The following is a 26,730-nucleotide window of genomic DNA, read 5'->3' on the forward strand; positions in this document are numbered from 1 at the left end:
CTATATGTCATAAACAACCCTATATGTAATAGACACCCCTATATGAAATAAACAACCCTATATGTCATAAACAACCCTATATGTAATAAACAACCCTATATGTAATAAACACCCCTATATGAAATAAACAACCCTATATGTCATAAACAACCCTATATGTAATAAACAACCCTATATGTCATAAACAACCCTATATGTCATAAACAACCCTATAGGTAATAACCAACCCAATGTGTAATAACCAACCCGGTAAGGAGTGACCTTGGCGAGTACCTTCTGTTCACTACAGTGTTATTATGGAAAGCAGATTGTTTTTCTTACTCCCTGGTTCATTAGAGCTGCGTCGCCACACCAGCCATCACATCCCTTTGTCCGATGCTTTGATCAAGTGAGAATGAAGGATGACTGCCCTGGGAAGGGCTAATAAAAGGCACTGCTCCTGTCTTTAATACAGCTCATGTTCAGGGAGCAGCCGAGAAGAACCCGTCATCTTCACCCCGCCCCCCCCTCCCTCAGCAGCAGCAGCCTCAGGCCTCTCTAATCAAAGGCATAAAACAACAAAAAAGAAGAAACTTTCATCTTCTTGTCTTAACAGAATCACCAAATTAACATGGGGGTGGAATGAGTATCGGAAATCTTGACTTTTCTGTGATGGGAAAACAGCCTACTTGCATCACCGCTGAGAGCACTCTGCTTCCTTGGCCTCTCTGGGACATCTGACCCCACCTCTTAATTGGAAAGATGCTTGATGACAGCTCAGGAATGGAAAAATGCTTTTAATATAAAGAGAAATCTTATCACCCTCTCTAAGCCTCTGGAAGCGGGCTAAATCCATAGTTGTATCTCCTCTGTTTTCATCTTGTCTAAATGGGACAACCCCTGACACGAAGGGCCACCAACCAAATTAAAAGCTAACCTTTGGAGTTAATAGCCTGGGTTGGAGAGAGTGAAATATGTAGGACGTCCATGGGTCCTAGGCTCACTTAGTAGCTGCAGAGATGGACTTCAAGTCGTTGTTGGTCTAAAAAGCAGAATTTCCTTTTCTATTTCTTTTTTCCTCTCCTCCCTTGAGAGAACCCCCAGAGGCAGTGCATCTGTTATCACAGATAACTTGAGGTCACCGCTGACTGCCAGAGCTCGGACAGTGAACCAATCACTTATTCATGTATACCAGTTGTCACAATGTACATTTTAGTTGGTGGTTTTCTTTTTACCTGCAAAGTACTAGAGTAACAATTACTGTAGTAACAACATTGTTTTAAAAATGTTGTTACACAGTATATTTGTAATAGCTTTATAATTAGACAGAAATTAAGTTCAAGGGTTTGTGTATTACACAGGTAGAATAGGGACCTTAAACACTTAACTCCATTTACTATGCAATTACGAAATTACTGTTAAATGACATGTTAAAACAATGTTACTGTTAAATGGCATGTTAAAACAATGTTACCAAACAGGTGTAGGGGTGTAAACATGTACCGTGGCACTTGTACCAGGACTCATAATCAATAAGATCCCTACCCGATTTTTTTTTGTGTGTGTGTTTTTAATACAAAATAGTGCCTCTGAGTGTTTGGAGGTCTATGTTGCTTTTTACCATCATTTACCATCACATTGCCTCAGGTTTAATTCATAAGCTGTTGTGACTAATATCCCTTATAGAACATGTGGTGCTAGATGTACAGGTGCAGGTGATGTAATGAACATGTTTTGTTCTGCTAAACAAGCTTTGTTGTATAACTGCCAGCTACTGAGTCGTCAGTCAGAAGGTTTAAAACCCTAAATCCTGAACTGCTTTAATTAAGTGCTGTTCAGGACTCCTATGAGTCACTGAGTAGTGCCATTTTCCAGGCAAATTCCCCCTCCATCTTAAGAAATAGGATTGCACAGTACTTTTGTCCTTGTCAGTTGGCTGTTGTGCTACGTTAAGCACGAAGCTGGTTCACCTTGGAAACCGTGTGTTCACAGCACAGCATTGTTTTGCTGTGTAATGCTACACTGCCCCCCCATGATAACAGCTACTGTACTTAGTCTGTTTTAGAGCGCTGAGTCAGAAGGCAGACTCAGCCTAATGTGCATTCTGAAAGTCATTCATTCACCCTAACAAGCTAAATGTACAAAAAAGAAAGAAAAGGAAAGAAAATTTAAAAAGGAATAGGACATGTAAGCCTCCAGCCAAATTGGGAGGTCATTCCCACTATTTCTATTTTGTTTAGATCGTGAGTCAGTGGTTTAGATAATCATTTTCAACCAGTGTCAATCATTGTGTCTTTATCATGGTTTCAGCAGCACTATGCAACCCCTACGGCTGGGACAGCTCTCACAAATGTCCCTGCGTTTGATGGGAGTCATTCTGGCATCGTGTAATCTTTAGGACGGCAGGAAAGTGCCGGAGTGTCAGAGCTGGACCGATATCAAACCATTCGCTCTCAGGAAAAGGGTTCTCACACAGCTTCCCGGTAATGCTACACAATTTCTAAAGATAAACATCGAGTCCATCTTAGTCCTAGTCTATTAAGCAGAATTGCTGATGGATAATCTCTGTTTCAGGTCACATTTCAGTCAGAAGGGTGGAAGAAGCTGAAGAGATTGTTCTAGATTGATGATTGTATTTGAGTAGAGCCACATTCCTTGCTTGGTTTAAGCCTGCAATTCTTTCATTGAGAATCAAGAAACAATCTGATTAAGTAGCCAAACAGTCAAATGCACCCCTCAGTTAATCAAATCTCACGGGGAAATCAGACCCACACATTACTTTGAACCATTTTTATTTAAAAATATATGTTTTAAGGAAAAAAAGATATTTTCAGTTTGCCACATCTTACCCACTATACAGATATGAAATTGTACATATTACAATACAAAAGGAAACGGGTAAAAGCATTCATTTTGCACAAAGAGGTTTCAGGGAGGGGTGAAGGAGGTGAAGTCAGATGGTTTGTTGGCAGCGTGGGGAGCAGGGCCTTGGAGTATGACAAGAAGAACCAAAAAACAGTTAACATAGAGCTGAAGTGTGAATGGGTGCATATTTCTACAAATTATGGATTTTCAATCACTTAAGAAGCTTCATCTTTAACAGTGAGTCAAATGTTTGCCCAACATGTCTTTTCAAAAAAATACAATATTCACACTGGCTTGTCCCTTTTCTTGACGCAGGCCAATACTCTTCACCACCATGTTTGTTGAATGGCATTAGGAAATACTCAAGTCAGCTCTGACTGTTTATGGAGCATGCAAGACTGTTTGGAAGGGCAATAAGAAAGCAGTGCTTAGCCTTTAAAGAAATAAAAAAAGAAACATTTTCAGAGACATCGAGTGGAAATGCATGAATTTGGAAACTTGGAACAACTTAAATTTCTGAAATGAGTTATTTTACTTTAAATCCCAATTGTTTCTGGAGTGTGACTGGAACTGTTGATGATTAACCTGTTGCCTTAGCTCTGCCTGTAAATATCTAATACAACTGCTTTCTGTCTTGATTTGATTGATTCCATTTTTTAAACTGATAACATAAGCCTATTTTCCCCTCTCAGCTGGACTGCCGAGCACTTGTCATCATGTAGGGCCACATAATGAGATGTGTTGACAGTAACTAGATTTTAGATGCTCAGTGTCCTAAGCCTGAGCACATGGAGGTTCTGCAGACTGGCTTGCTTCCTACTGATGGCACTTCATAGCGCCCTCTAGGGGAATCATCCCCCCGCTTTGCATCCCAGTCGCTTCAGTCAAGCAAACCCTGGCAACTGTACTCTTCTCCAGACTTCCTTTACTCAAAAGCATGTCCAAGTTTGTAGATTACCCCTCCTCTGATCGCAGTTGGCCAATTTCATCACAAATGGGGCCTGCCAAACCCTAAACATCACTTAACATTTGTGAGTCTTCCTCTCAGTGATTGGATTTTTTAGTTCTTTTTTTAGTTTTTGCAGGAGTGCGGTAGTAATTGTTTTTGCTGCCTCATTGCCAATGTGACATCTAGTCTCTCTCTGTGTCTCAAGCCCAAGGTTCTGTCAGTCAGTATTTTGTCATCCTGTTCCCCTCACCCTATGCTTATCTTGGCTTCATGGAATACCATTACCTGGCTGGAAGGATGCTAAGATGCTAGATAAGCTGAGACATTACCCCCTGGTTGCCCCTCTCCATCCCCCCATCTTTTCCCCTCTTTCCCCTCTCTCGGTCTCCCTGCCCCCCACCTCCACACAGAGCACAAAGAGCCGTGGATCTGCAGCGGCGGTAGCTTTAGTCTGATGCTAATGCACATCCTCTCTCTGCTGCATACCAATGTGTCCTGACCCAGCCTCACTGTTTGCTTTACCACAGGAGCTGCATTCGCTCTCAGGGGAGATTCTCCACAGTTTAACTTGGGGATCTTTGCTATGTCACTGAGGGGAAAATGTGTGAGTTTTCCTTCCTTCCTATCCGCAGACAAGAAATGTCAGCTTGACGTCTCTCACAAGGATAGGACTGTGATATAGAGATACATGCTCTTGTTGGGTGTGAAGGAAGTTTCTGCTTGCGCTATTTTTGATGGGCCGAGCAAGCTAAATCTTGCTGGTTCACTGGTGTGGGTGACAGAATATTAGATTATTTTTGCCTGGCCTTAATTGGTTCAATCTTGAGCCTGTCAGACCTGATTAGAGACTGTGCTGCATTGAGGCTGCTTCAACACTAGGCTCCTGGGAGGGATTTATTTTCAGTATGAAACATTCTGTACAGTGAGTTTTTGGTTGATCATTACCCCTCCCCTCCCCTCCCCTCCCCCACCCCCATCCATGTACTAGCTATGTGTGTGTGTGTGTGTGTGTGTGTGTGTGTGTGTGTGTGTTCATGAATCAGTTAAGTGTTAAAATAGGTTAAGCTGCAGTGAACAGTACGGTCACAGTGTGAATGGTATTTGAGGATTGAAGCAACAATATGCAGGTCTGATCCCGTTAAAGATGTGTGATGACTGTGAATGAGTGTTTTACATGTAATAGTCGGATACATTTCCACTTTAGGTTTCAGCTGAGACACATCCAGACATTTTGGCTAAGCGAGCGCTGCGGCATATTGGACATTAACCTTTCCACGAACGGTGCTAAGCTTTTAGATTTAATTGGAGGCGATGGACTTTATTGAATCAAATTAAACCCGGAAACAAGACGGTTATCAGGGGTATTCACAGACCAGAACTAATAGCTCCTGTTTGCATCAGGAAAGGCTCATTTTCTACATAACTGGCATCCAAGTATTGTTGGCATATTATATTTCTCTTGTAGACCAATTCAGATTGTGGCGTTAATATTGAGAACATTTTCAATATTTCACATTAATTAAAAAAACAAATGTAAATAGAAAAGGTATTTTTGAAACATCCAATTTATTTACTTGCCAAAAGTGATTTTGTGAGTGACCTACAGTGTTTACCGTGCATCTTAAAAATCTGTTATAATCAAATGTACTTTTCAATAAGAAACAACACTTTTATTCTTGGAAATACAATTTCACCATTATTTCTGTAGTTAAATTGACTCTTTTATAGGTGCCCTTAGCATAGGACTGTAGACATGTTGGCTAAAGATTTCTTCTCTGTGCTGCAGAATGTGACCACTAATGTGGTGACACGTCCCACAGTCTACCATGTTCCTGTTGAATGATTGCCCCAGCTTGATATGAACAACCTTGCATTCATATAAAAATAAATGTGTGAATATCTCTGTACCTTATCTCTAATGTCAAATCCACTGCCAGTCATCTGAGCCTCATCCATTCTCAAAGCCAGTAGAAATTATGCTTTTCTTTTGTATAAACTGGAAAAAAAGCAACAAAGCAAACCCTGTATCTTCTGAAATGGTTGAATGACAAAAACCATAAGCTGCAGGAATAAATACGAGTTCATACTTCACACTCTTTATAAGGCAGCTGCTGACACTTGCACTGCCCATAACCATTGATGATGACGAGTGCTCCTTCCTCATGACTGGGCTCATACTCGTTATAGGGTACCTGCGTGGCCAGGTCCGCCATTTGCTGCCGTGGCTGGGTCCTCATCTGTCGGCGGTTCTGGATGGCTGAACAGTGGCGTATCCGACGCAGTGTGGGGGGACAGCACTTCCGTGAGATGTACACAACGAAAATGATGAGAAAGAAGGAAAACAGCAGGGCCATAGTTCCAATGATAACCCTCTGAGTGAGGACTGTATTGTCCGGCTCTGAGAAGTCCTCTGTGACTGCTGCCCCTTCCACCATAGTGGTGGTTGCCAGGGCGGTGCGCGGCGTTTGAGTAGTAGTGGTGGTGGTGGTGGTGGTGACTGTTGTAAAGCTCCCAATATCCTCAGAATAATAGTCCTGCGTAGGGGTCTGCAGCATAATTCCAAACAGGGAGCTGGTGACCTCTGTGGTTGTCGTGGTGTCCGTAGTCGTGCTGCTGGTCTGAATGACTGGCGCCGAAAAATTCTGACAAAGCTGGAATCCATAAACGGCGTCCAGTATTTCCTCGCCCTGGGCGTACTCGGGGCTGTGGCACAGGATAGAGTGTTCCCACCTGCCCTTAAAGGTGCTCAGCCAAGTAGCAAGAGAGCAGATCCTTTTGGTACATTCCCAAAGGTTACTGGACAGCCCGATGGTGCCGAGTGACTGCCACATATCCATGACCAGGGGATCCAGGTTGCCCAGTTTGTTGTTATCCAGCAGCAGGATCTTGAGGTTGGGCAGTGTCTCAAACACGTCAGGCGTCAGGACGCGGATCTCATTCCCTGTGAGGTCCAGTTTCTCCAACGTGGTCCAGGTCCACTCCATGCCACAAGTCAGGTTGTTGATCTTGTTCCACTGTAGATAGAGGAACTGGAGAGCAACTAGGCGGGGGAAATGGGCCAAGTTGATCTTGGTCAGCTGGTTGTGTTCCAAGTGGAGCTCTCTGAGCTTAATGAGCCCAGCAAAGCCATTCCGGGCCAGGCTCCGGAGTCGGTTGTTGCTTAGGCCCAAGTACTCCAGGCTGCGGCAGTCCCAGAAGGCCCTTACAGGGGTGGTGCGCAGCGAGTTGGAGCGCAGGTGTAGGATCTGGAGCTTCCTCAGCCCGTGGAACAGCTCTGGCTCCAGCGCTGTCATCTGGTTGAAGGACAGATCCAGTATCTGGAGGTTGATGAGGTGGATGAAGGTTGTGTTGGGCAGCTTGGTGATGCGGTTGGAGCTCAGGTTGAGGTCCTTGAGCTTGTAGAGCCCCTGGAAAGCGTCCTCCTGCACCGTGGTGATCTGGTTATGGTCTAGGTGGAGCCAGGTGAGCTGGCTGAAGCCGTAGAACTGGTCGGGGCTGAGCTGGGTGATGCTGTTGTGGCGCAGGGACAGCCCCAGGGCCCCTCTGTCCACACCATCCGGGGGCGCCTGGAGCCCCTGGGTGTCACAGTAGAACTGCAGGTCCTCACAACGGCATTTCTGAGGGCAGGTTGTGCAAGACACAGGAGGCAGCAGGCACAGCAGCATGCTGATCACACATAGACACAGTGCGGCTGGTGCAGGTCCCACCAATGGCCACCTTGAATGGAAACCTGGGTGGGTTCAAAGATAAGAAAATAAACTGTGGGGAAGGGAAAGCTATCCTCTGCAGAGCACTTAATGCTGATGCATGGTAATACTTTAAAAAAAGGAAAATAATAATAAAATAAAATCAAAAATATATTTTTTACTCTCTTTCTCTCCTCCCAACATTTCATATGCTGACCACGTATCATAATGGTTGTGTACCTAGACGTGTGTTTGAGTTTGACTGACAGGAGGAAACATCTGCGTCTGTTAGAGAGGATTGTCCTGTTATATGTAGCAGGGATGTCAAGGACTTTGTTCACTCCCTCCCTTGCCATTAATGTTCAGCTCATTTTCCTCCCATCCCTGACGTGTCATAAGTGGGTTTGATCAGACAGAGATCCGCAGGTCCTTTTCATATATAGATTTTTTCTAATGACTTGTAATTTTCATGCCTGTATGATTCAATGGCATTTATCTTACTTCAACTACATTTGATTTAGAATTGACTGTTAGGAATGGCCAATTCCATAAATTAGTTTCCTTTTCAGTTTCACCCATTACATTACATTACATACATAGAAATCACAACTTTCGTATCAACACCTCCTTAAAAATGGAAAGGAAAGACGACATAACAAGTCAATAGACAGACAGGCTGAAAACCCTGTTAGCCCTCAGCCCCCCTCCTCTACACTCTATTTCCTATTCAGGTCCAGACCCGCTGGATAAAAGGGCTAACTTACCCATTCTTTTGTGCACATCGGAGGCTGCATTCAACTGTCCTTTTCCGCAGACCCGTTGAGTAGCCAGATGGAACAGAAATCCAAAGGAAAAAAAACCTTTTGAGTAAACACAAAAGGAATCAGGCTCTTCCGAAATAAAGCAATGCTGAGCCCTCCCAATTGAAACAAAATCTGAAATTCCATGTCCTAGGATGTTGTCGATTCCTATTAGTCCCCTTCTTGTTCTTGTTCTTTTTTAATCCCAGATTACGGAAAGGGTTGCATTTTCTCCTCCTCCTCCCAGAAATCCTTAATTTTTAAATTGATGAGTTGCATCCAAAGAGACCCCGGCGAACTGAATGCCCCCACTTTTTTTTTTTTTTTGCTCCCTTGTTCCCCTTCCACTGCAATGATGTCAGCTCAATTGGTTAATTGAAGATCAAGCGGTCCCCTTTCATGGCTGGGGGTCCTCCAACCCTAACTTGTTGATGGCAGCCAGAGACCCTGCTCCCGTGGCCAGCTCAGCCTCTGCAGCAGCAGCGTACGGAGCTCTTGCTTGCGAGCGAGGCTGCAGCGGGAGAGAGAGAAAAGCAGAGGACAGAGCCGGGGATGTTATTCTGTGCTTTTGTTGCAGCCACTCACCGCTACAGAGTGGTGGCAGGCTGGCGTTGATCATCAGTGCTGTTTCTCTCTCTCTTTCTCTCGCGCTCGCTCTCTCTCTCTCTCTCCCTCCCCTCTCTCTCTCTCTTTTTTTCTTGCTCTCTCTCTCTCTCTCTCTCCCTCCCCTCTCTTTTCTCTTGCTCTCTCTTTTTCTCTCTCTCTCTCTCTTTCTCTCTCTCTCTCTCTCACTCGCTTTCCGCCTTGCACACTGTGCTTGGGAGCCTCATTCCTCCTACCTCCCCACCACGCACACACACGTCTTTTTTATTTTTTTATTTTAACTTGCTCGTCACCATCAGAATATTGATATCTCCAACGTGTTGCCGCAGCTCACTGTCAAAATTAACCATGGCTGTAAATCTCTCTGCCTCACACCCCATTGTCTCTGTCTGAGGTATCCCTACCCAGACTAGACACATAAACTAAATACAATTATCAAACAAATGGGCATTTTATGAGTGCCTGGTCTGTGTAAGACTGGGGGGGGGGGGAGCAGAAATGTACTGCAAAGCACTGCCATTGAACAGGATAAGCTATGCTATAGACCCGCTAAAGTGTCTGGCTGTAATGCATAATTCACACACTCTGAGTGCAGGGCTTTAATTTTTGAGCATAGGCTTGTGATGTAGGCTCTTGGCTTCAATTAGAATAGCTTAGGACCTTATGAATGTATATAAGTGTGTGTGTATAACAAATGGGGGGGGGGGGGGGGGCATGTTAAAGGTGTGATGTTTAAGTAATCAGTAGTCGGTAAGGCAGAGGAGAAGTGGGGTTTGATTGGTGCCTTATAGGAGAACATGACCGCTTGCCTCATTCATGTTTTGACTCCCAGCACCTTGAAGGGTGCCACGTCACGAGTGACGTCTGACTGTCTCTCTCTCTCTCTCTCTCTCTCTCTCTCTGCCTCTGTCTCATTCTTTACACTCCCTCTGTCTCTCTCTCTGTCTCTCTCTCTCTCATTCTTTATACTCCCTCTGTCTCTCTTTCCCTCTCTCTCTCCCGCTTTCAATTCTCTGATCTGTCTTGTCTCTGTCTCACATCTTTTCTTTTTCCTCCATCTCGTCCCCCCTCCCCTCCCTTATTTCCTCGCTCCTTCTCAGTAGAACCACAGTTAGAGTGTTGCTCCTCTTTATGGAAGGTTTAATGGGGGGCATTCAGACTTGACTATCTCCAGAGCACCAGGAGACTAGACAGTATACAAGACACACACACGCTTTATATGACTCCTCTGCTGCTCTACTGCACTTGACTCCTCTGCCCCCCCCCCCAAGACTCCTCTGCCCCCCCCACGACTCCTCTGCTGCTCTACTGCACTTGACTCCTCTGCCCCCCCCACGACTCCTCTGCTGCTCTACTGCACTTGACTCCTCTGCCCCCCCCACGACTCCTCTGCTGCTCTACTGCACTTGACTCCTCTGCCCCCCCCCCCATGACTCCTCTGCTGCTCTACTGCACTTGACTCCTCTGCCCCCCCCCCCCCATGACTCCTCTGCTGCTCTACTGCACTTGACTCCTCTGCCCCCCCCTCCATGACTCCTCTTGGGGAGGTGAAAATGGAATCCAGTTTTTAGTTTTGGATGGCACCAGTTGGTCCAATGGGGTTTTTGACCTTGAACGTGATACTTGAACTTGATTTGTTGTGATTGTAGTGGGAGGAGCCTCAGCCACCCCTCCCCCCCCCGTTGTTTTATTTGATTGCTAGGTTGCACTGATGACCCTTTTACACGTTACACCATAATACATGCATGTTTTAATGCTGTTTCCAATGCACCTGACTTTGTTGCCTCAGTCTTGTCCTAATGTCCTTGTCATTATATGGGATATGTTAATTGGAGCCACTGAACTGTCAGAGTTTGTATTTCCTTGGTGGTGACATCTTTATGATATACTTTCTGAACAGTGACTTTCAGGGTCAATATTCATTAGCAGGCTGGTAATAATCCAAATTCTGGAGCGTGGTCGATGGGGATAATCCAGTAACAGTTTAATCAACATGTATTTTATATTAGAATCGGTGCTAGCTGCGTACTCCTTTGTGTCTAGAGTAATTGGATGTCCTCAGCATGTAGTGACCATCTCTAGCCTCTAGTTTACTTGGTCATATGCCCTACATGATTTAATCAACAGTGCTTTTCAGAGGACTGAACTTGCACTCATTTATTTTATGTAATTACACGAGTGTCAGGGCTGTTTTTAGAGACGGAACAGAACTCTGCCTATTACTTTCCGGGTCACTTAAGTAGCTGCGCTCTCATGTCATCCTGTTTTTCATCGAGTCCCCATCGGGACTCTTCCGCAGAGTGTGAGAGAAAAAAAAAATGCTATTCTGTCTCAGTCATAATGATGTATATTCCCTGGAGTATGCATGCGATGCCCCCCCCCCCCGCCCCGATTTGAATCGCCAAACAACCATTGGAATGAAACAATAATAAATAAATAATAATAACTAAGCGGAGGACATTGATTGGGTGCCCAATTAAACAGACTTGGCTGGGAGCTGAATCGATATGAAAGAGCTCCGTGATCATCTCGCCCGTTGAGGCCACTTCATTTTAGTTTGGTTGATATCCACACCGCGGTCCTGGAGAGACTTGCTTCACTGGTTGAAAAAGTGACATGCCTAAATCCGTCCTGAGGGACACCCAGAGAGACCCTCTCACTGATGCCGAGGAGAAACCACCGTCACCACCGCCCCCTTAGTAAGCTGGGGAGCTGTGCTTCAAAACCAACCGCATAAAATAAACTGAAATGAAATATAGGCCTGAGTGAAATGGGATTGAGAGAGAGACCAGGGCAGCGCTGAGCAGCCGCGGCACAGTGGGCTTCTGCACCCAACCGGCACAAACTCAGAGGGGATTAGTAGCCACGCCCTCCTCTGGCCTCCAACAATGTACCCCCTGGTGGGCGAGGCATGAAGGGGGGATTTGGGAGGGGGCCCGGGGGGGGAGGGTCACTGTCACAACCATGTGACATTGGCTGTCACAGTGTTGCTGCCCGTGCAGCGGTGACAGGGCTGCTCTGCCTTCTGTACTGTGTGTGAGGGAATGTATAAAGTATAAAAATGTGATAATTGGCAAGTTGGGTCAGGAAGTTTCTGTGTGAGAAGTTCGCTAGAGGTTATGTGACGACCATTGGCAGGAAAATCACGGTCACTGCCTTGAATGTTAACTAGACGAGTGCAACTTGTGTGGGCACATGAATGCATCTCTTCTCCTCAAGGCTGAAGGTCAAGTAGCTCAGCCAGGGAAGTGGTGGTAGAAATTGGATTTGCTATGATGGGCAGAATCATTCAATATTATGGATTTGCTGTGATAGTCAATATCAACACGCAAAATGCCATTCGCCCCCCCCCCCCCCCTCCCCCCCTTTTGTTGTCCCTGTCCATTTCCCCCTCCTGCCATCCTACCATGACTAATAGTCTATAAAGGTCTGTACGTCACACACTGCACAATGTAAGCATAACTGGGGAAACAAATATTCTTTGGAGCCCAACGTTACTATTTATGATTCTTAGCAAAAGAACATCTGGGCCGTTGTTAATTAACTGTAAACAGTTTCTGGTTTTGGCCCGAGGTTTACTAAGCTTGCAGGTAAGAGCAATTTAGTCATTTACTATTTATGTTCTACCTTGCTGATCTTTTGCTGGCAATCATAACAAAGACTCCTGTCTCCAGTTCTGTTCACATTCTGCAGTCTGTGATGTATACATAGGTTATAGATATAGATAGATGATGTATAGATAGGTTATAGATAGATGATGTAGGGTATAGATAGTGTATATATAGATAGATGATGTAGAGTGTAGATATAGATAGATGTATAGATAGGGTATAGATATAGATAGATGATGTATAGATAGGGTATATAGATAGATGATGTATAGATAGGGTATATATATATGGATAGATGATGTATAGATAGGGTATATATATGGATAGATGATGTATAGATAGGGTATAGATATGGATAGATGATGTATAGATAGGGTATAGATATGGATAGATGATGTATAGATATGTATATGTATAGATAGAAGGTGATAGAAGAAGGTTTTTCCTACTATCAATGGCCCCGGGCCTGAGCTGGATTACTCTTCCTGCTACGACTGGTGGATTGATGATTCACTTGCTTAGTATTCAAATGTATTGATTGTAAGTCGCTTTGGAATAAGGCGTCTGCTAAATGCCAAAAATGTAAAAATTTAAATGATCCACCGCCACCCCGCCCACACTGACTTTCTCTCTCCTTTACTGATGAACTGAGAATGAACAAGCAGGATGCCTCCCTCCTAAACTGAACAAGCAGGCTCCCTCCCTCCCTCCCTCCTAACCCTAACCTGCCTCTCTCCCTCCCTCCTAACCCTAACCTGTCTCCACGTCTGCCTCCCTCCTGACCCTAACCTGTCTCTGTGTTCTGTGTTCCAGGCGGGCAGGAAGGACCGGAGCGATGCCCTCAACACCGCCATCGACAGGATGACCAAGAAGACCAGGGACCTGCGCAGACAGGTAGGCTACTCCTCCTCCTCCTCCATCTCTCCCCTCTTCTCCTCTCCTCCTCCATCTCTCCCCTCTTCTCCTCTCCTCCTCCATCTCTCCCCTCATCTCCTCTCCTCCTCCATCTCTCCCCTCATCTCTCCTCCTCCATCTCTCCCCTCATCTCCTCTCCTCCTCTATCCCTCCCCTCATCTCCTCCTTTATCTCTCCTCTCCTCCTCTATCTCTCCCCCCATCTCCTCTCCTCCTCTATCTCTCCCCTCATCTCCTCTCCTCCTCCATCTCTCCCCATATCTCCTCTCCTCCCCTCTCCATCTCTCCCCTCATCTCCTCTCCTCCTCTATCCCTCCCCTCATCTCCTCTCCTCCCCTCTCCATCTCTCCCCTCATCTCCTCTCCTCCTCTATCCCTCCCCTCATCTCCTCTCCATCTCTCCCCTCATCTCCTCTCCACTGTACAGCACTTTGTAACTTTGTTTCGAAAGGTGCTTTATAAATAAAAAAAATGTACTCCTCCTCTTTCTCTCCCCTCATCTCCTCTCCTCCTCCATCTCTCCCCTCATCTCCTCTCCTCCCCTCTCCATCTCTCCCCTCATCTCCTCTCCTCCTCTATCCCTCCCCTCATCTCCTCTCCTCCCCTCTCCATCTCTCCCCTCATCTCCTCTCCTCCTCTATCCCTCCCCTCATCTCCTCTCCATCTCTCCCCTCATCTCCTCTCCTCCATCTCTCCCCTCATCTCCTCTCCTCCTCTATCCCTCCCCTCATCTATCCCTCCCCTCATCTCCTCTCCATCTCTCCACTCATCTCCTCTCCTCCTCCATCTCTCCCCTCATCTCCTCTCCTCCGCTCTCCATCTCTCCCCTCATCTCCTCCCCTCTCCATCTCTCCCCTCCCCTCATCTCCTCTCCTCTCCTCCCCTCTCCATCTCTCCCCTCATCTCCTCTCCTCCTCTATCTCCCGGCATGGTAAAGGTTAATACCACCAGGCAAATAACCCCCCCATTGATTTTGATGTACTGAGCCATTAATGTAAACATATTTTGTTATCACTCGCCAGCTCCTAGAGAGGCCTTTTTTATGTTCCTCAGCTAATATAACCCCCCATGTTACTATGTCAACGTCTACCTTGTATATGGAAGTGGTTGTGCCTTATAGATCTGCAAGACTGAATGCCTATGTTCTCTCAGCTCCCCCTTGCGATGTATTGGAGCTTTTTTAACCATTAATCGTGTTCATTTTGAACTCTTACTTCTCCAGCTGCGTAAGGCAGTAATGGACCACGTCTCTGACTCCTTCCTGGAGACCAACGTTCCTCTGCTGGTCCTGATCGAAGCGGCCAAGAACGGCAATGAGAAGGAGGTGAAGGAGTATGCCCAGGTGTTCCGCGAGCACGCCAACAAGCTCATTGAGGTAAGTTGCAACTGTCAAAACAATGTTGAAGCATACCAAAAAGTTGTTATTGTGTTTTAGATAGTGTTGTTCCGATACCGATACTAGTATCGGCATGGCCACCGATACGCACAAAAATGCTGGTATCGGTATCGGCGAGTACTTTACAAAAACGTTTTATTTTTTTTATTTTTTTTTACTTAAGTTTTACAAAAACTTTACGGGCCGGTTTCACAGACAAGGCTTAAGCCTAGTCCTGGACGAAATAACACTTTCAATGTAAAATCTCCATTGAAGATGCTTTTTAGTCCAGGATTAGGCTTAAGCCTTGTCTGTGAAACTGGCCCTACGAGTTTTACAAAGGTTTTGAGCAGTGCCAGACTAAGTGTTAGCAATAATTTTACATCGAGGTGAGTATGCGGCTCAAAAAACATGTTTTTTTGTTTTGTTTTTTCAAACGCCGTGGTATCGGATCGGTACTCGGTATCGGCAAGTACTGCACGGTCAGGTATCGGTATCGGTATCGGGATCAAAAAATGGTATCGGAACAACACTAGTTTTAGACCTTTTGGGGGGGGGGGGGGGATTGGCTGGCTAGCTATCAGCTGAGACTATGCATCAGAATAGAAGCCTAGCTCACAGTTCAGTTCAAACAAATCCTCTCTTGAGATTCAGCATTTGGGTTGCAGTGCACCAGAGAGCTTTTGTTTGTGTGTGCTATGGTTGTTGTTTGCATTGTTATGGTGAGTCTGAGAAAATACAACACACACACACAGACACAGACACACACTCACACACACACTCACACACAGACACACTCAAAGGCGACAGGCTTGAGCTTTCTAGCCGTATTCTGCAGATGGAATAGGCTGCAATCTGATAGTGTTGTGGGAAGACTAACACTACATTTGTATGGACAGTCACAGCCGTGAATAACATTTTATGCCCAGGCAGAAGAGCGAAACCTCCCTCTGCCCAAGGTTAAGTGCTGCCTCTGGGGAGATGTGTTCATTCTCTCAGAGCCAGATATCCTATGTCTTATTGACAGACCACATGAAAAACAGCTCTCACCTGCTGTGTGTCTGCCGCGATAATATTCAAACAGAATGTATTTTTATAGACGCCTTTTGCATCTCGCCCTCCCTCCTCCTCTCTCTCCCCCTTTCCCCCTCTCCCTCTCCCTCTCTGTCTCTCCCTTTCCGTCTCCCTCTCTCTGTCTCCCTCTCTGTCTGTCTCCCCCTCTCCCTCTCTGTCTCCCCCTCTCCCTCTCCCTCTCTGTCTCTCCCTCTCTGTCTCTCCCTTTCCGTCTTCCTCTCTCTGTCTCCCTCCCTGTCTCTGTCTCCCCCTCTCCCTCTCTCTCCCCCTCTCCCTCTCTGGCCATTTTAATTACCTTATCGAGGAGCCTCTTGTGAAATGGCCAGGGCTTTTAAATATCCAGCACTGCAGAGTAGAGTTCGGCCAGAAATCTCCAACCTGTTTACCTTCCCGCCAAAATACCGTCTACAACGGTAACGCCTTAAAAACAAACTGGTGTGCCGCCCGGTGCAGCAGCACATGAGGCATCGTCCGACCGAATGCACCGAGACTGAGCGCGTCAGGTGACCGCAAGTTTGGCTCTGGTGCTTTACTGCATGCACACAAGCTGCATGAAACACAAGCCTATTCAATTAACACAAAGTAATCAATATCCTGTAATATTCTGTCATGTGCTTTGCGGTTATGATGTAAAATTACCTTGAAGCCGGTGAGGAATTAAACAGAAAGGGGGGCCACCACTATTGGGGAGAGGGAGTGACCCTCCCAGAGTGACCCCCCCAGAGTAACCCCCCCAGAGTGACCCCCCCAGAGTGACCCCTGTGGATCCGTGTGTCAGCAGTGGCATTAAGGCGATGACACAACAGGCCTCCCCCGGCCCTCCACTGCCCTGAGTGATCAGCTCTCTGATACTGACTCTGCTCCCAGGCGGTTGGGTTAATTGGGCACCCAGTCACAGTCCTCCCTTATTATTATTATTTATGCATGTATTTCCTTTCTAGCCGTGTTTGGAGATTCAGATTGGGATGAGCTAGCACAGATGAACTCCACGGAATATTCGTCATTCTGTTTTTCCCCCTCTCTCACACTCTGTGGAATAGTCCCAATGGGAGATGTTTACCTCAATGAAGCCACTTAAGTGACCAGGAAAGTAACAGCCACAAGTCCTGTTCAGTCTCTGAAAAACAGCAAAACATCAAAACATAAAGTAAATGAGTAAATGAAGTTCAGGCCTCACTGCAAAAGCACTGTTGATTAAATCATGTAGGGCAGCCATATGACCAAGTAAACTAGAGGCTGTTAATGGTCATTACATGCTAAGGTCATCCAATTACACTAGACACAAAGGAGTAAGCAGTAATAATAAAATAAATATTGATTAAACTGTCTTATCGATTTCACTGCTAATGACTTCAGGCTACTAATGTATAATGACCCTGAAAGTCACTGTACAGAAAGTATATGACAAAGAAAATGTCACCATATGGAAATACACACTCTGCTCATGTGTTCTGGGAAGGTACGTGAGCAGGAACACTGAGGCAGAGGGAGGGAGGGAGAGGGAGAGTTTAGGGGACGGACGGTCCTATAAATCACTAACAAAATAGATAGTGGTGTGAAATGGAAAAAACATCTCGCTTTTGTATCGAATTATGAGATTGACATACTGAGCATAATGTGTGAGCAAAATGTTTTTATGCGTTGTTTTTTTTTGTGAGTGTGGTTTCAATGGCTATTTGATAATCTGAGCCGATATGGAATCAGGGTTTAGAGACGGTGGACATTATACAGTTGCTATGCATGGCTGCTCTATGCGTGGCTGCTCTATGCATGGCTGCTCTATGCGTGGCTGCTCTATGCGTGGCTGCTCTATGCGTGGCTGCTCTATGCGTGGCTGCTCTGTGCGTGGCTGCTCTATGCGTGGCTGCTCTATGCGTGGCTGCTCTATGCGTGGCTGCTCTATGCGTGGCTGCTCTATGCGTGGCTGCTCTATGCGTGGCTGCTCTATGCGTGGCTGCTCTATGCGTGGCTGCTCTATGCAGCCTGTGGACATATCTGTAAGGGGTCAGGCCCGTCAGATAGAGAACAGCATTATGAACACCATTGTTTCACTATAAGCCATCAGAGTATGATCGATAGATGTTTCGCACAACCCGACCGTATGTTGTCTGACAAGAAATGGGCTTAGGGCTATGACCTTTTTGTTTTTTATGAATTAAGATAATTCAGTGTAATTGATTATTAACATTCCTAGATAGACCTAATGCTGTGATAGTTGTTGCAGCCACAGATGCAGCTAGCACACGTTGTGCTCTGGTAGAGCACAGCCATTTAGCAGTGCATAGGACGGTTTTAACATATTGATTTTCCTGACATCTTCAACATTAATGCAAGAAAAATGAACAGGATAGGCGGGGGGGGGGGCGTGGGGCGTGGGGGGAGGCGGGGCGGCAGCTATGTGCTCTGCATAGGAATTCCCTGATTTGCGGGTTGCTTTCTCACCTCAAGGGTGTTCTTCATTAATGATTTTTGGAAATGAAATTAAAAGCTTGGCTTTCAGGGTATCGTGTTCAGTGGGAAATGATTTTCCTCCTTTTAACCTTGTTCAAACACAGGGACAGCAGCGTTGGCCATTTAAACCCAGAGCCAGACCTCGACCAGACACTCTCCTCTCCTCTCCTTTTGAATCGATTGAACCTCTATTTATGAGGTATACTCTGGACCTCGTGTTAAAATAAGTCACAGCCCCCCTACCCCCCATTAGGCCCTATATAGTACAATGTCTCACTAGTTTTGACACCTACATTGTAGATTGATGATTACATAAATCTCTTTAAGAGGCTATCTGCTTTGATTCTGGTCCGACCCTGTTCCCTGTCCTAGATGACTTTACACATCTGTGATATCTGTATAGACTAATGCAATATGACTGACAGATCTGTGATATCTGTATAGATTAATGCAATATGACTGACAGATCAGCTACCTAAACACTCTGTTGGGAACCACGGCCATGTAAGTGCACCGATATAGTATAGAATGTCTGACATGCTGCTTTCACCCAGCAAGCGTGTAGTCTTCAGGTAGCAGTCTACAGGGATTAAAGTTCTCCGTCGCTACGACGGATTTCCGTCAATTTTTTCCAAGTCGCGACGGATTTCCGTCAATTGGCTACATATGTCCAGTGTACTAGAACCACTCTACTACGGAGTGTTTGTCCGTGAATAACACCGGCTATGCCCCGGGGTAGAAACACAAGACTACGGCTGGATAAGGTCTACAGGTCTCCACGGTCATTTTAAGCCGTCAACCAGCCCGCTACGACCACGGGAAGTCATGTTAAAAGTGAAGTTACTTCTGTTAAACTGGCGCTAAGCTAACATCGCTAGTCGCTAACTCCCTCCTGGCCTTAAAGAGACAAGCGCCCTTTTCTCATCTCAATCTCAAAGAGCTTCATTAGCTCACCACATCTACACATTTGGTCCCACACACTCCAGATTTGAACCCAAGGTTCTACCCAGGGTTAGTTACCCCTGGTAGAAAGCCCTTTGCTCTCAGACCTTCAGAACCCATTGAAAGTAGTGGAGGTACTCCAGAAGTCCAAATGCATCTCTAACCCTAGGAAACCCTAGGAAGCCCTAACCCTAATGGCATGAAAATGCAACATGTTGTACTCCCTGTACCCCTGTACGTGTGAGAACATGTCTTTTTACACTAGGCACTTCACATCAAGCATTAGAGCTCCCTACAGGTTCCCGCTAGCTCGCGTGCAAGGCCTCCCAGGAATGGCCTAGGACTCTGTAAGTTGATTTGGTACAATGTAGGGATACAATCAAGGAGTGTGTAGAGTTTGGTGACTGTGACTCTTTCCATGCCCGTTCCCTGGGCCCAAACGTACGCCAGCAGCAGCCACCCACTTTAATGAAGGCTTTTCCGGCCTAGTGGTTAAAGGAAGGTTAAAGGACTTTAGCTCAGCAACCACAAGTGCCACAGACACGGTTCAGATATTTTACGAATCGGCTTGGCCCCACCGACAGGCCACACCCACTTTCATACAAGCCACTCCCCCTAATTGTCTAAGCCACACCCATTATCTGATTATTTGTATGTCAGAGTCAACCCTTGCAATAAGTATCAATTTTATTTCATGAATTGAAAACAGCATTGATATCACATAAATCAGAATCAGAATCAGAAGACTTTTATTGCCATGACATGTAAACATGTTAGGAATTTGGTTTGGAACAATGGAGCACGGTTTACAGCAGGACAGGTGCAAGACAGGACAAGACAGTGCAAACCAACATCGAAGTGCAAGAGTCATAATTAATATAAATATAAAGTGCAGAGATCAAGTGTTCAAGTGTTCATATCCAGACAGTCCAGTGGGGGTGGAGGGAGGGTAGATAGATAGATAGATAGGGGGTCAGGTCAGGGGGGGGGGGGGGCAGCGGCATTTAGGAGCCGGATGGCTGTGGGGAAAAAGCTGTTTGTATGTCGGGCCTTCACAGTTTTTAGGGACCGCACCCTCCTGCCTGAGGGGAGCGGGGCGAAGAGACCGTGTCCTGGGTGTGCGGGGTCAGCCATGATCTTCCTGGCCCTCCCCAAAGCCCTACTTTTAAACAGGGCCTCAAGGGGGGGCAAAGGGCAGCCAATCACCCTCTCCGCCGAGCGTATCACATAAAAGCAAACTGGCAATAGAAAAGCTGTTCAAAAGAATCTTCTTCCCTTAAAACGCTAACGTTATAAAATACAAACATATAGTGGAGGTTAAAATGAGAATATGACTTGGCTTGAACAAATTTTCAGTCAGGAGATTTTTTTTTGCTTTAATCCCTGAGTCTAACCATAGTCTAACCACAGTCTAACCATAGTCTAACCACAGTCTAACCATAGTCTAACCACGGTCTAACCATAGTCTAACCGTAGTCTAACCATAGGTTAACCGTAGTCTAACCATGGTCTAACCATAGTCTAACCGTAGTCTAACCATAGTCTAACCACGGTCTAACCACAGTCTAACCGTAGTCTAACCATAGTCTAACCGTAGTCTAACCACGGTCTAACCATAGTCTAACCGTAGTCTAACCATAGTCTAACCGTAGTCTAACCACGGTCTAACCATAGTCTAACCGTAGTCTAACCACAGTCTAACCATAGTCTAACCGTAGTCTAACCACAGTCTAACCATAGTCTAACCACAGTCTAACCACAGTCTAACCACAGTCTAACCACAGTCTAACCATAGTCTAACCGTAGTCTAACCACAGTCTAACCATAGTCTAACCACAGTCTAACCATAGTCTAACCGTAGTCTAACCATAGTCTAACCACAGTCTAACCACAGTCTAACCACAGTCTAACCACAGTCTAACCATAGTCTAACCATAGTCTAACCATAGTCTCGGATGGCACCAGAACACGAGACCTCTTGAGCAGTGTGTTCATATGTAATCACATGTCTCTGAATGCAATAGTAGGAATCATTGTACTACAGAAGCCTGCTCTACTTACAATACAATGGGACACCCAGGGATAGGCGGGCTGGGATTCAAGCATTTGCTAATGCTTTGCTTCAATGAATTGTCTTTTATACTGAGAAGCATGAAGGCTCTTTCCCCCTCCAAGGCTTAGGAATAGTGCCAGCTCCCCACGGTTCTTTTGTTAAAACAACTTTTTCAGAACCCATACATCCATGCGATTACTTATGTGAAGTAGCCATTACAATACTGTTCCTGTCGCTGGAGCCTTTTCCTGGCAGTGGACACACACCTCATCATCTCCTCCATGTTGTCCTGGTTACAAAGACATATTTTCTCTCTTCCTATGGTTTCCGGAGAGCCTTTTGGTTTCTGGGAAATGCAACCAACCCTTAAAGCTGGACTACATGCCAATATCTATTCTCAGAGTTAAATATTTATTTTAATGTATATTTTTTCTTCTACAGTTTTTCATTTTTATAGCATTTAAATGCATAAATTCAGAAGCAGGGTAAAAATAGACTGGGCTTAGCGCTGCTGCCTTTAGGCCATGTTCTCAAAAGGTTCCTGGCAGCTCAGGGGAGGTGGAGGTTTGAGCAGGCAGAGAGATGAAGATGCCATGTGCAGCCTAGAAAGAGAAGTTCATGCTGTCATAATGTCTTAGGTCTGTTTGACGCTGTTTATCAAATATTAACACTTTTATTTTTTTTCAAACACCTTTAAACACACATTGAGCCCATTTACCGTGATATAAAACATGAAAGACAAATACACGAATATCTGTATATTACTGATGTGAGGATATGCATTTGAATTCAGTTGGTTGCTGAGGCTGTTGTGATGGCGGCTCCAGCCAACTGCATCCTTCTGTTGTAAAGGAACTACAGTATGCTGAGCGAATAATCCTCCCCTGGACCCTGGTGGAGGCAGAAATCGGAGGACAGGCTCATTGTGATGCATGGGATTAGATTAGATTAGATACTTACTTGATTGTCATTGCAGAGTACAAGTGCCACACAAAGAAATGCAGTTTAACATCTAACCAGAAGTGCAAGTAGTGATATAAAACATGATAGTGATAGGTGCAGTATGGCAAATATGGTAGTTAGAGCTGTTGATGGCCAGGTTGTTGTCAGCACACCTGGTTGTTGTCAGAATGAGGAACGCGTTCGATATCATTCCTCACCCTGTTCTGTGCATTACAATGAGCCTGTCCTCAGGTTTCTACGAGACACACACACACACACACCACAACAAGTCTGAATGCAGAAAGTGTTCTGTCCGGCTATGGTCATCAGTCCAGTGTTTCCCAGGGGACTGTATAATATATGCATGTAAGAAGGCAGCCCATTTATACACCGCAGCAGAGAGACCCAGACATAGTTATCTGGACTGGGCAGGAGGAAATGAGTGGGTCACAGTGGGGAGTGTGAATATGCTTGACATTTAGGTGAGAATGAGTTGTGCAAGGAGTGAATGGAGCTGTGATTCCTCACCTTACCCTCAGCTGTCTCTGTCTCCTCCACAGCACAGTGTGCAGCACTGTGTGCACTCCCCTCCCCAACCCCTCACCTCAGTTGGCCAGCCAGGTAATCTGCTGCAGGTATAGCAGGCCACCAGTGGCATGCTGGCAGGAAAACAAGTGTGCATGACGTCATTATGGTACCGTAGTTTACCCGTCTTGTTTCATGTACTGGGTCCATGTTACTGTGTTTAAATATTCACTGTCGTTTTGGGATCCTTTAACGAAGTGGATGTTGAATACTGTGTCAGTGAAACATGGTTAGGCTGATGCCTGTTGCCACATACAGCATTTTCCCATTCATAACTCACTGCAGAGCCTCCCAGCTATTCAGATTATACATAGCATAATACATTTATACTTCAAATTGATGTGCTGTTGATGTGTAGGTATTCATCAGATATATAACCAATGGTTACCAAGTGTAGACCATTTCTAATAATGGCACTTTCCATGTGAAGGTTTGGCAGAGATTTGGCTTATTTTGTTAATAGCAAAGCATATCTAATATTGATAATCCGACTCCAAGTAATGTAGGACTAATTATCACTATGTGCAAAGAATTGTTGAGTTTGAGCTGATTTAGCGCAATAGTGGTCAAATAGAATTAAATGAGGCTTTAATAATACTGTATACTTGTACAACTATTACCAGGCAAATACATAATAGAAACATTTCGCATTCTACCCTCTCTGGTAAATGATAGATAGAGAGAGCGAGCGAGAGAGAGAGCCACAGAGCCACAGGTCATTCAAACAGTGCTACTCACAGCTCATAAAGAGAACTAAACAACAGGACAAAGAGAAGAGAATGAATTTGTCCCGTAGCCTCTATATAAAAGACTAACGTGTTAGTCTAGAGATTAGCAGCTGTTTGCAAGCAGACCAATCAGGATTCAGAGCTCACAGCCATTATGGGGACAGGATAGCTCCCTCTTCATTGAGGCTAATAACTCACTAGTACCACATACGGTTTACAGATGGAATAGTTTACCCCCGGAATAAATGTGTTTAATCTACTGGAGTGAATTTAGAGTGATGGAATAATCAACAGGGAATGTTCTGGAAATAGAATTAATACAATTCCAAACCGGTTAGGAATGTAGTCCATTAAGTGGCTTTGTAATTTACTTTCATCAAAGCTATGCTTGCTTCAATTATAAGTGTCAGGAGGAAAGTTATGTTAATAGATAATAGATTCATAGATTTCCTTTGCAGTAGCCAATACTACCAATTAGTTGTTATTTATTTACCTATTTGTACCCTGGCATAAAATAAATATATTGCTTTTGATGATTCTTTTCAATAAACACAGTCATACAGTTCAGTCATACAACTACAAAATGATGGAACAACTTTTATTATTTATTTCTATAAAATTGCTGGCCTATCAACTGGTGCATCCCTAATACTGATGTATATGACAGTGAATCAGTCTCCTGAACGGTTGTTCCCCCCCCCCCCCCCCCCCCCCCCATCCTCTCATACACCTTGAGTGAGTGTTGTAATCTACAGCATGGGCAAATGCAATTGCATGAGTTGACTCCAGGGCAGGATTTCATCAGGTGGCCAAAGCCAGGTTTAGTCTCACATGGCTCCCTCTCCTTAAGTCCTTACCCCCCGGACCTCTCATCTTCAAGCACTTGATGGGCAAGTCAACATGGCAGAGACCTGCTCCATAAAAAACATGTGTTGATAATCCTATCATGCTTAGTGGGTGGGCACAAAAAGTAAGCAGGTCTTTCGGTGCTATCTTGCTACCTTCTTGACAAAGCGCCTCGGGAGTGTTGGTGCATAGCAGTTGTACTGCTGTGATCAGCCATAGCAGTTGTACTGCTGTGATCAGCCATAGCAGTTGTACTGCTGTGATCAGCCATAGCAGTTGTACTGCTGTCATCAGCCATTTCCAATTTGCTTAGAGAACACCACATTGTTGGGTCTCTGTCTAAAATACTCCCACACTTTAGTTTAGATGATGGTGAACCCATGCTTTGACCGAGTGCAGCCGTCTTATTTCTTTGTGACGCGTCGACGCACGTTATGCAAATCGATGTATTTCCGTAAACAATTACGTTGATGAGTCGCCCCAGCCTCTAACATCAATGCTCCAACAGCACACATGCATAAGTGCTTGTTATCACTGCCAGAGTATGTATACAGTGTTTTAATGTTTCAACAGCCTTAATATATAATCATAATAATAATATATGCCATTTTAGCTGACGCTGTTATCCAAAGCAACGTACATTGCAGTGAGTGCATACATCTTCCAGTATATATGGTCCCAGCGCAAAGCCTTCTCCAAAGGGAGAGAGGGATGCTTGTTGAATGGTAGAGGAGGTAAAAAATGGTACTTTCAGTCAGCCACTCCTGCAGCCAGTGGTGCGTTCACTACAAATGCTCTAGTCTGCGCTCCGTTTAGCTTCACACGTTAACCCCATTCTAGGCTTTTTATCTTTGGGTAGGCAATTTCAACACTTTACAGTGAAGCAGAAACCTTTTGCAAATAGCCCTAGAGACGCAACAGAAACATCTTCTACTGACTCTGAGTGCCGTCAAGACATGTCTGCTTCCTCTATATAATGATCATCTCCTGCGTTCCTTCTATGAGCCCGTTTTGGCACAGCACGTAAAATACCCGAGAATATTCTTGCTCTGCAATTTTGCATCTTACAGATCCTGCTCAACAAATGGCGACGGTTTAGATTCCATGATCTAAATTTGGTGACCATGAGTATATTCATAATGTCCCCTGTCTCGTCCCCCCCCCCCCCCCCCCCCCCACATCTGGCAAATGCAAACATGTTTTTAAAAAATTGCAGTGTTGGGGAAGCTTGATTTGTTGGTCAATACAACAAAATTTACTCTCAAACTATAAACGTTGGCAGTGGGGAAACAACTCCTGCTGAGCTCAGCACTCTCGCCTCCACCGGGCTGCTGGCTTTCTGAGAGTGTCAGGAATATTTGCCTCCCCGGCTCCGGGAGGGTAATGGCACCGTGGCAGCCTGGTGATTTAATCACGGAGAAGAACCTCTCCCCTGGACTGTCAGCCCCGCCACCCCGTGAAGGCTGAGGAATTAACTATGCTTGTAAAAAAAACAAAAAGAAAAAGGATTGTCTTATTCCTCCAGCAGCCGAGCTTTTGTTTCTCCCCCCCCTCCCTCCCTGCCCCTCCCTCTCTGTCTCTGGGCCTTCATGCCATATGATTTTCATGGGTTTATGAATTAATCCACTGCACTGGGGTTCTCTGTGTTCAGTAGTGGTTAAGAGTGAGGTGGAGGTGCTCAGGTTCTGATGGAGAGGGAAACATTTCTGTGTCAGACTAGCATATATATATGTATGTATATGTATATATGTATTATGTACATGCCTAAGATTCCGCCAGTGGTGCTCTTTCTGTGACACGTGTGTGTCGGACTCCTGCTGTGTGTCAGCGCCTGCCCTGAGCTGTGTGTGTGTGTGTGTGTGTGTGTTTCTGTATAGGTGGCCAACCTGGCGTGCTCCATCTCCAACAACGAGGAGGGAGTGAAGCTCGTCCGTATGGCAGCCTCCCAGCTGGAGACCCTCTGCCCCCAGGTACCAGCCTCTCTGCCCATCCCCCAGTCCTCTCTCTCCTCCCTCCATCTCTGCCCATCCCCCAGTCCTCTGTCTTCTTCCTCCATCTCTGCCCATCCCCCAGTCCTCTTTCTCTCTCTCTCTCTCTCTCTCTCTCTCTCTCTCTCTCTCTCTCTCTCTCTCTCTCTCTCTCTCTCTCCCCTTCCCCCCTCTGCCCACCCGTGCCAGTTCTCTCTCTCTCTCCTTCTCTCTCTCTCTCTCCACTCTCTCTCTCTCTCCCTCTCTCTCTACCCCCCCTCCTAAAGCACCACTCTCCTGCCAACCCTCGTTCCTCCTCCTCCAGGTCCAGATCCTGGGAGTACTTGCTTTGGTTACAGTT

General features: G+C 45.5%; 2 protein-coding genes across 2 annotated transcripts in view; one reads left to right on the top strand and one right to left on the bottom strand.

Moving 5' to 3' along the window:
* Nucleotides 1-26,730, top strand: part of ctnna1 (catenin (cadherin-associated protein), alpha 1) — a 102,307-nt gene that overhangs the window by 43,346 nt on the left and 32,231 nt on the right. The window contains exons 8-10 of the mRNA XM_080526680.1: nt 13,307-13,387; nt 14,629-14,781; nt 26,280-26,372. Coding sequence (XP_080382806.1) covers nt 13,307-13,387; nt 14,629-14,781; nt 26,280-26,372 — 327 coding nt within the window. The remainder of the gene's footprint in view (nt 1-13,306; nt 13,388-14,628; nt 14,782-26,279; nt 26,373-26,730) is intronic.
* Nucleotides 5,875-8,898, bottom strand: lrrtm2 (leucine rich repeat transmembrane neuronal 2; the record flags this gene model as incomplete). The annotated part of the gene is made up of 3 exons (XM_080526215.1): nt 5,875-7,523; nt 8,244-8,339; nt 8,865-8,898. 3 exons carry the CDS (start codon nt 8,896-8,898, stop codon nt 5,875-5,877), a joined length of 1,779 nt encoding a protein of 592 aa, XP_080382341.1.

Source organism: Nansenia antarctica, assembly GCF_963989245.1.
Source record: "Nansenia antarctica genome assembly, chromosome: 3".
Classification (NCBI taxonomy): domain Eukaryota; kingdom Metazoa; phylum Chordata; class Actinopteri; order Argentiniformes; family Microstomatidae; genus Nansenia; species Nansenia antarctica.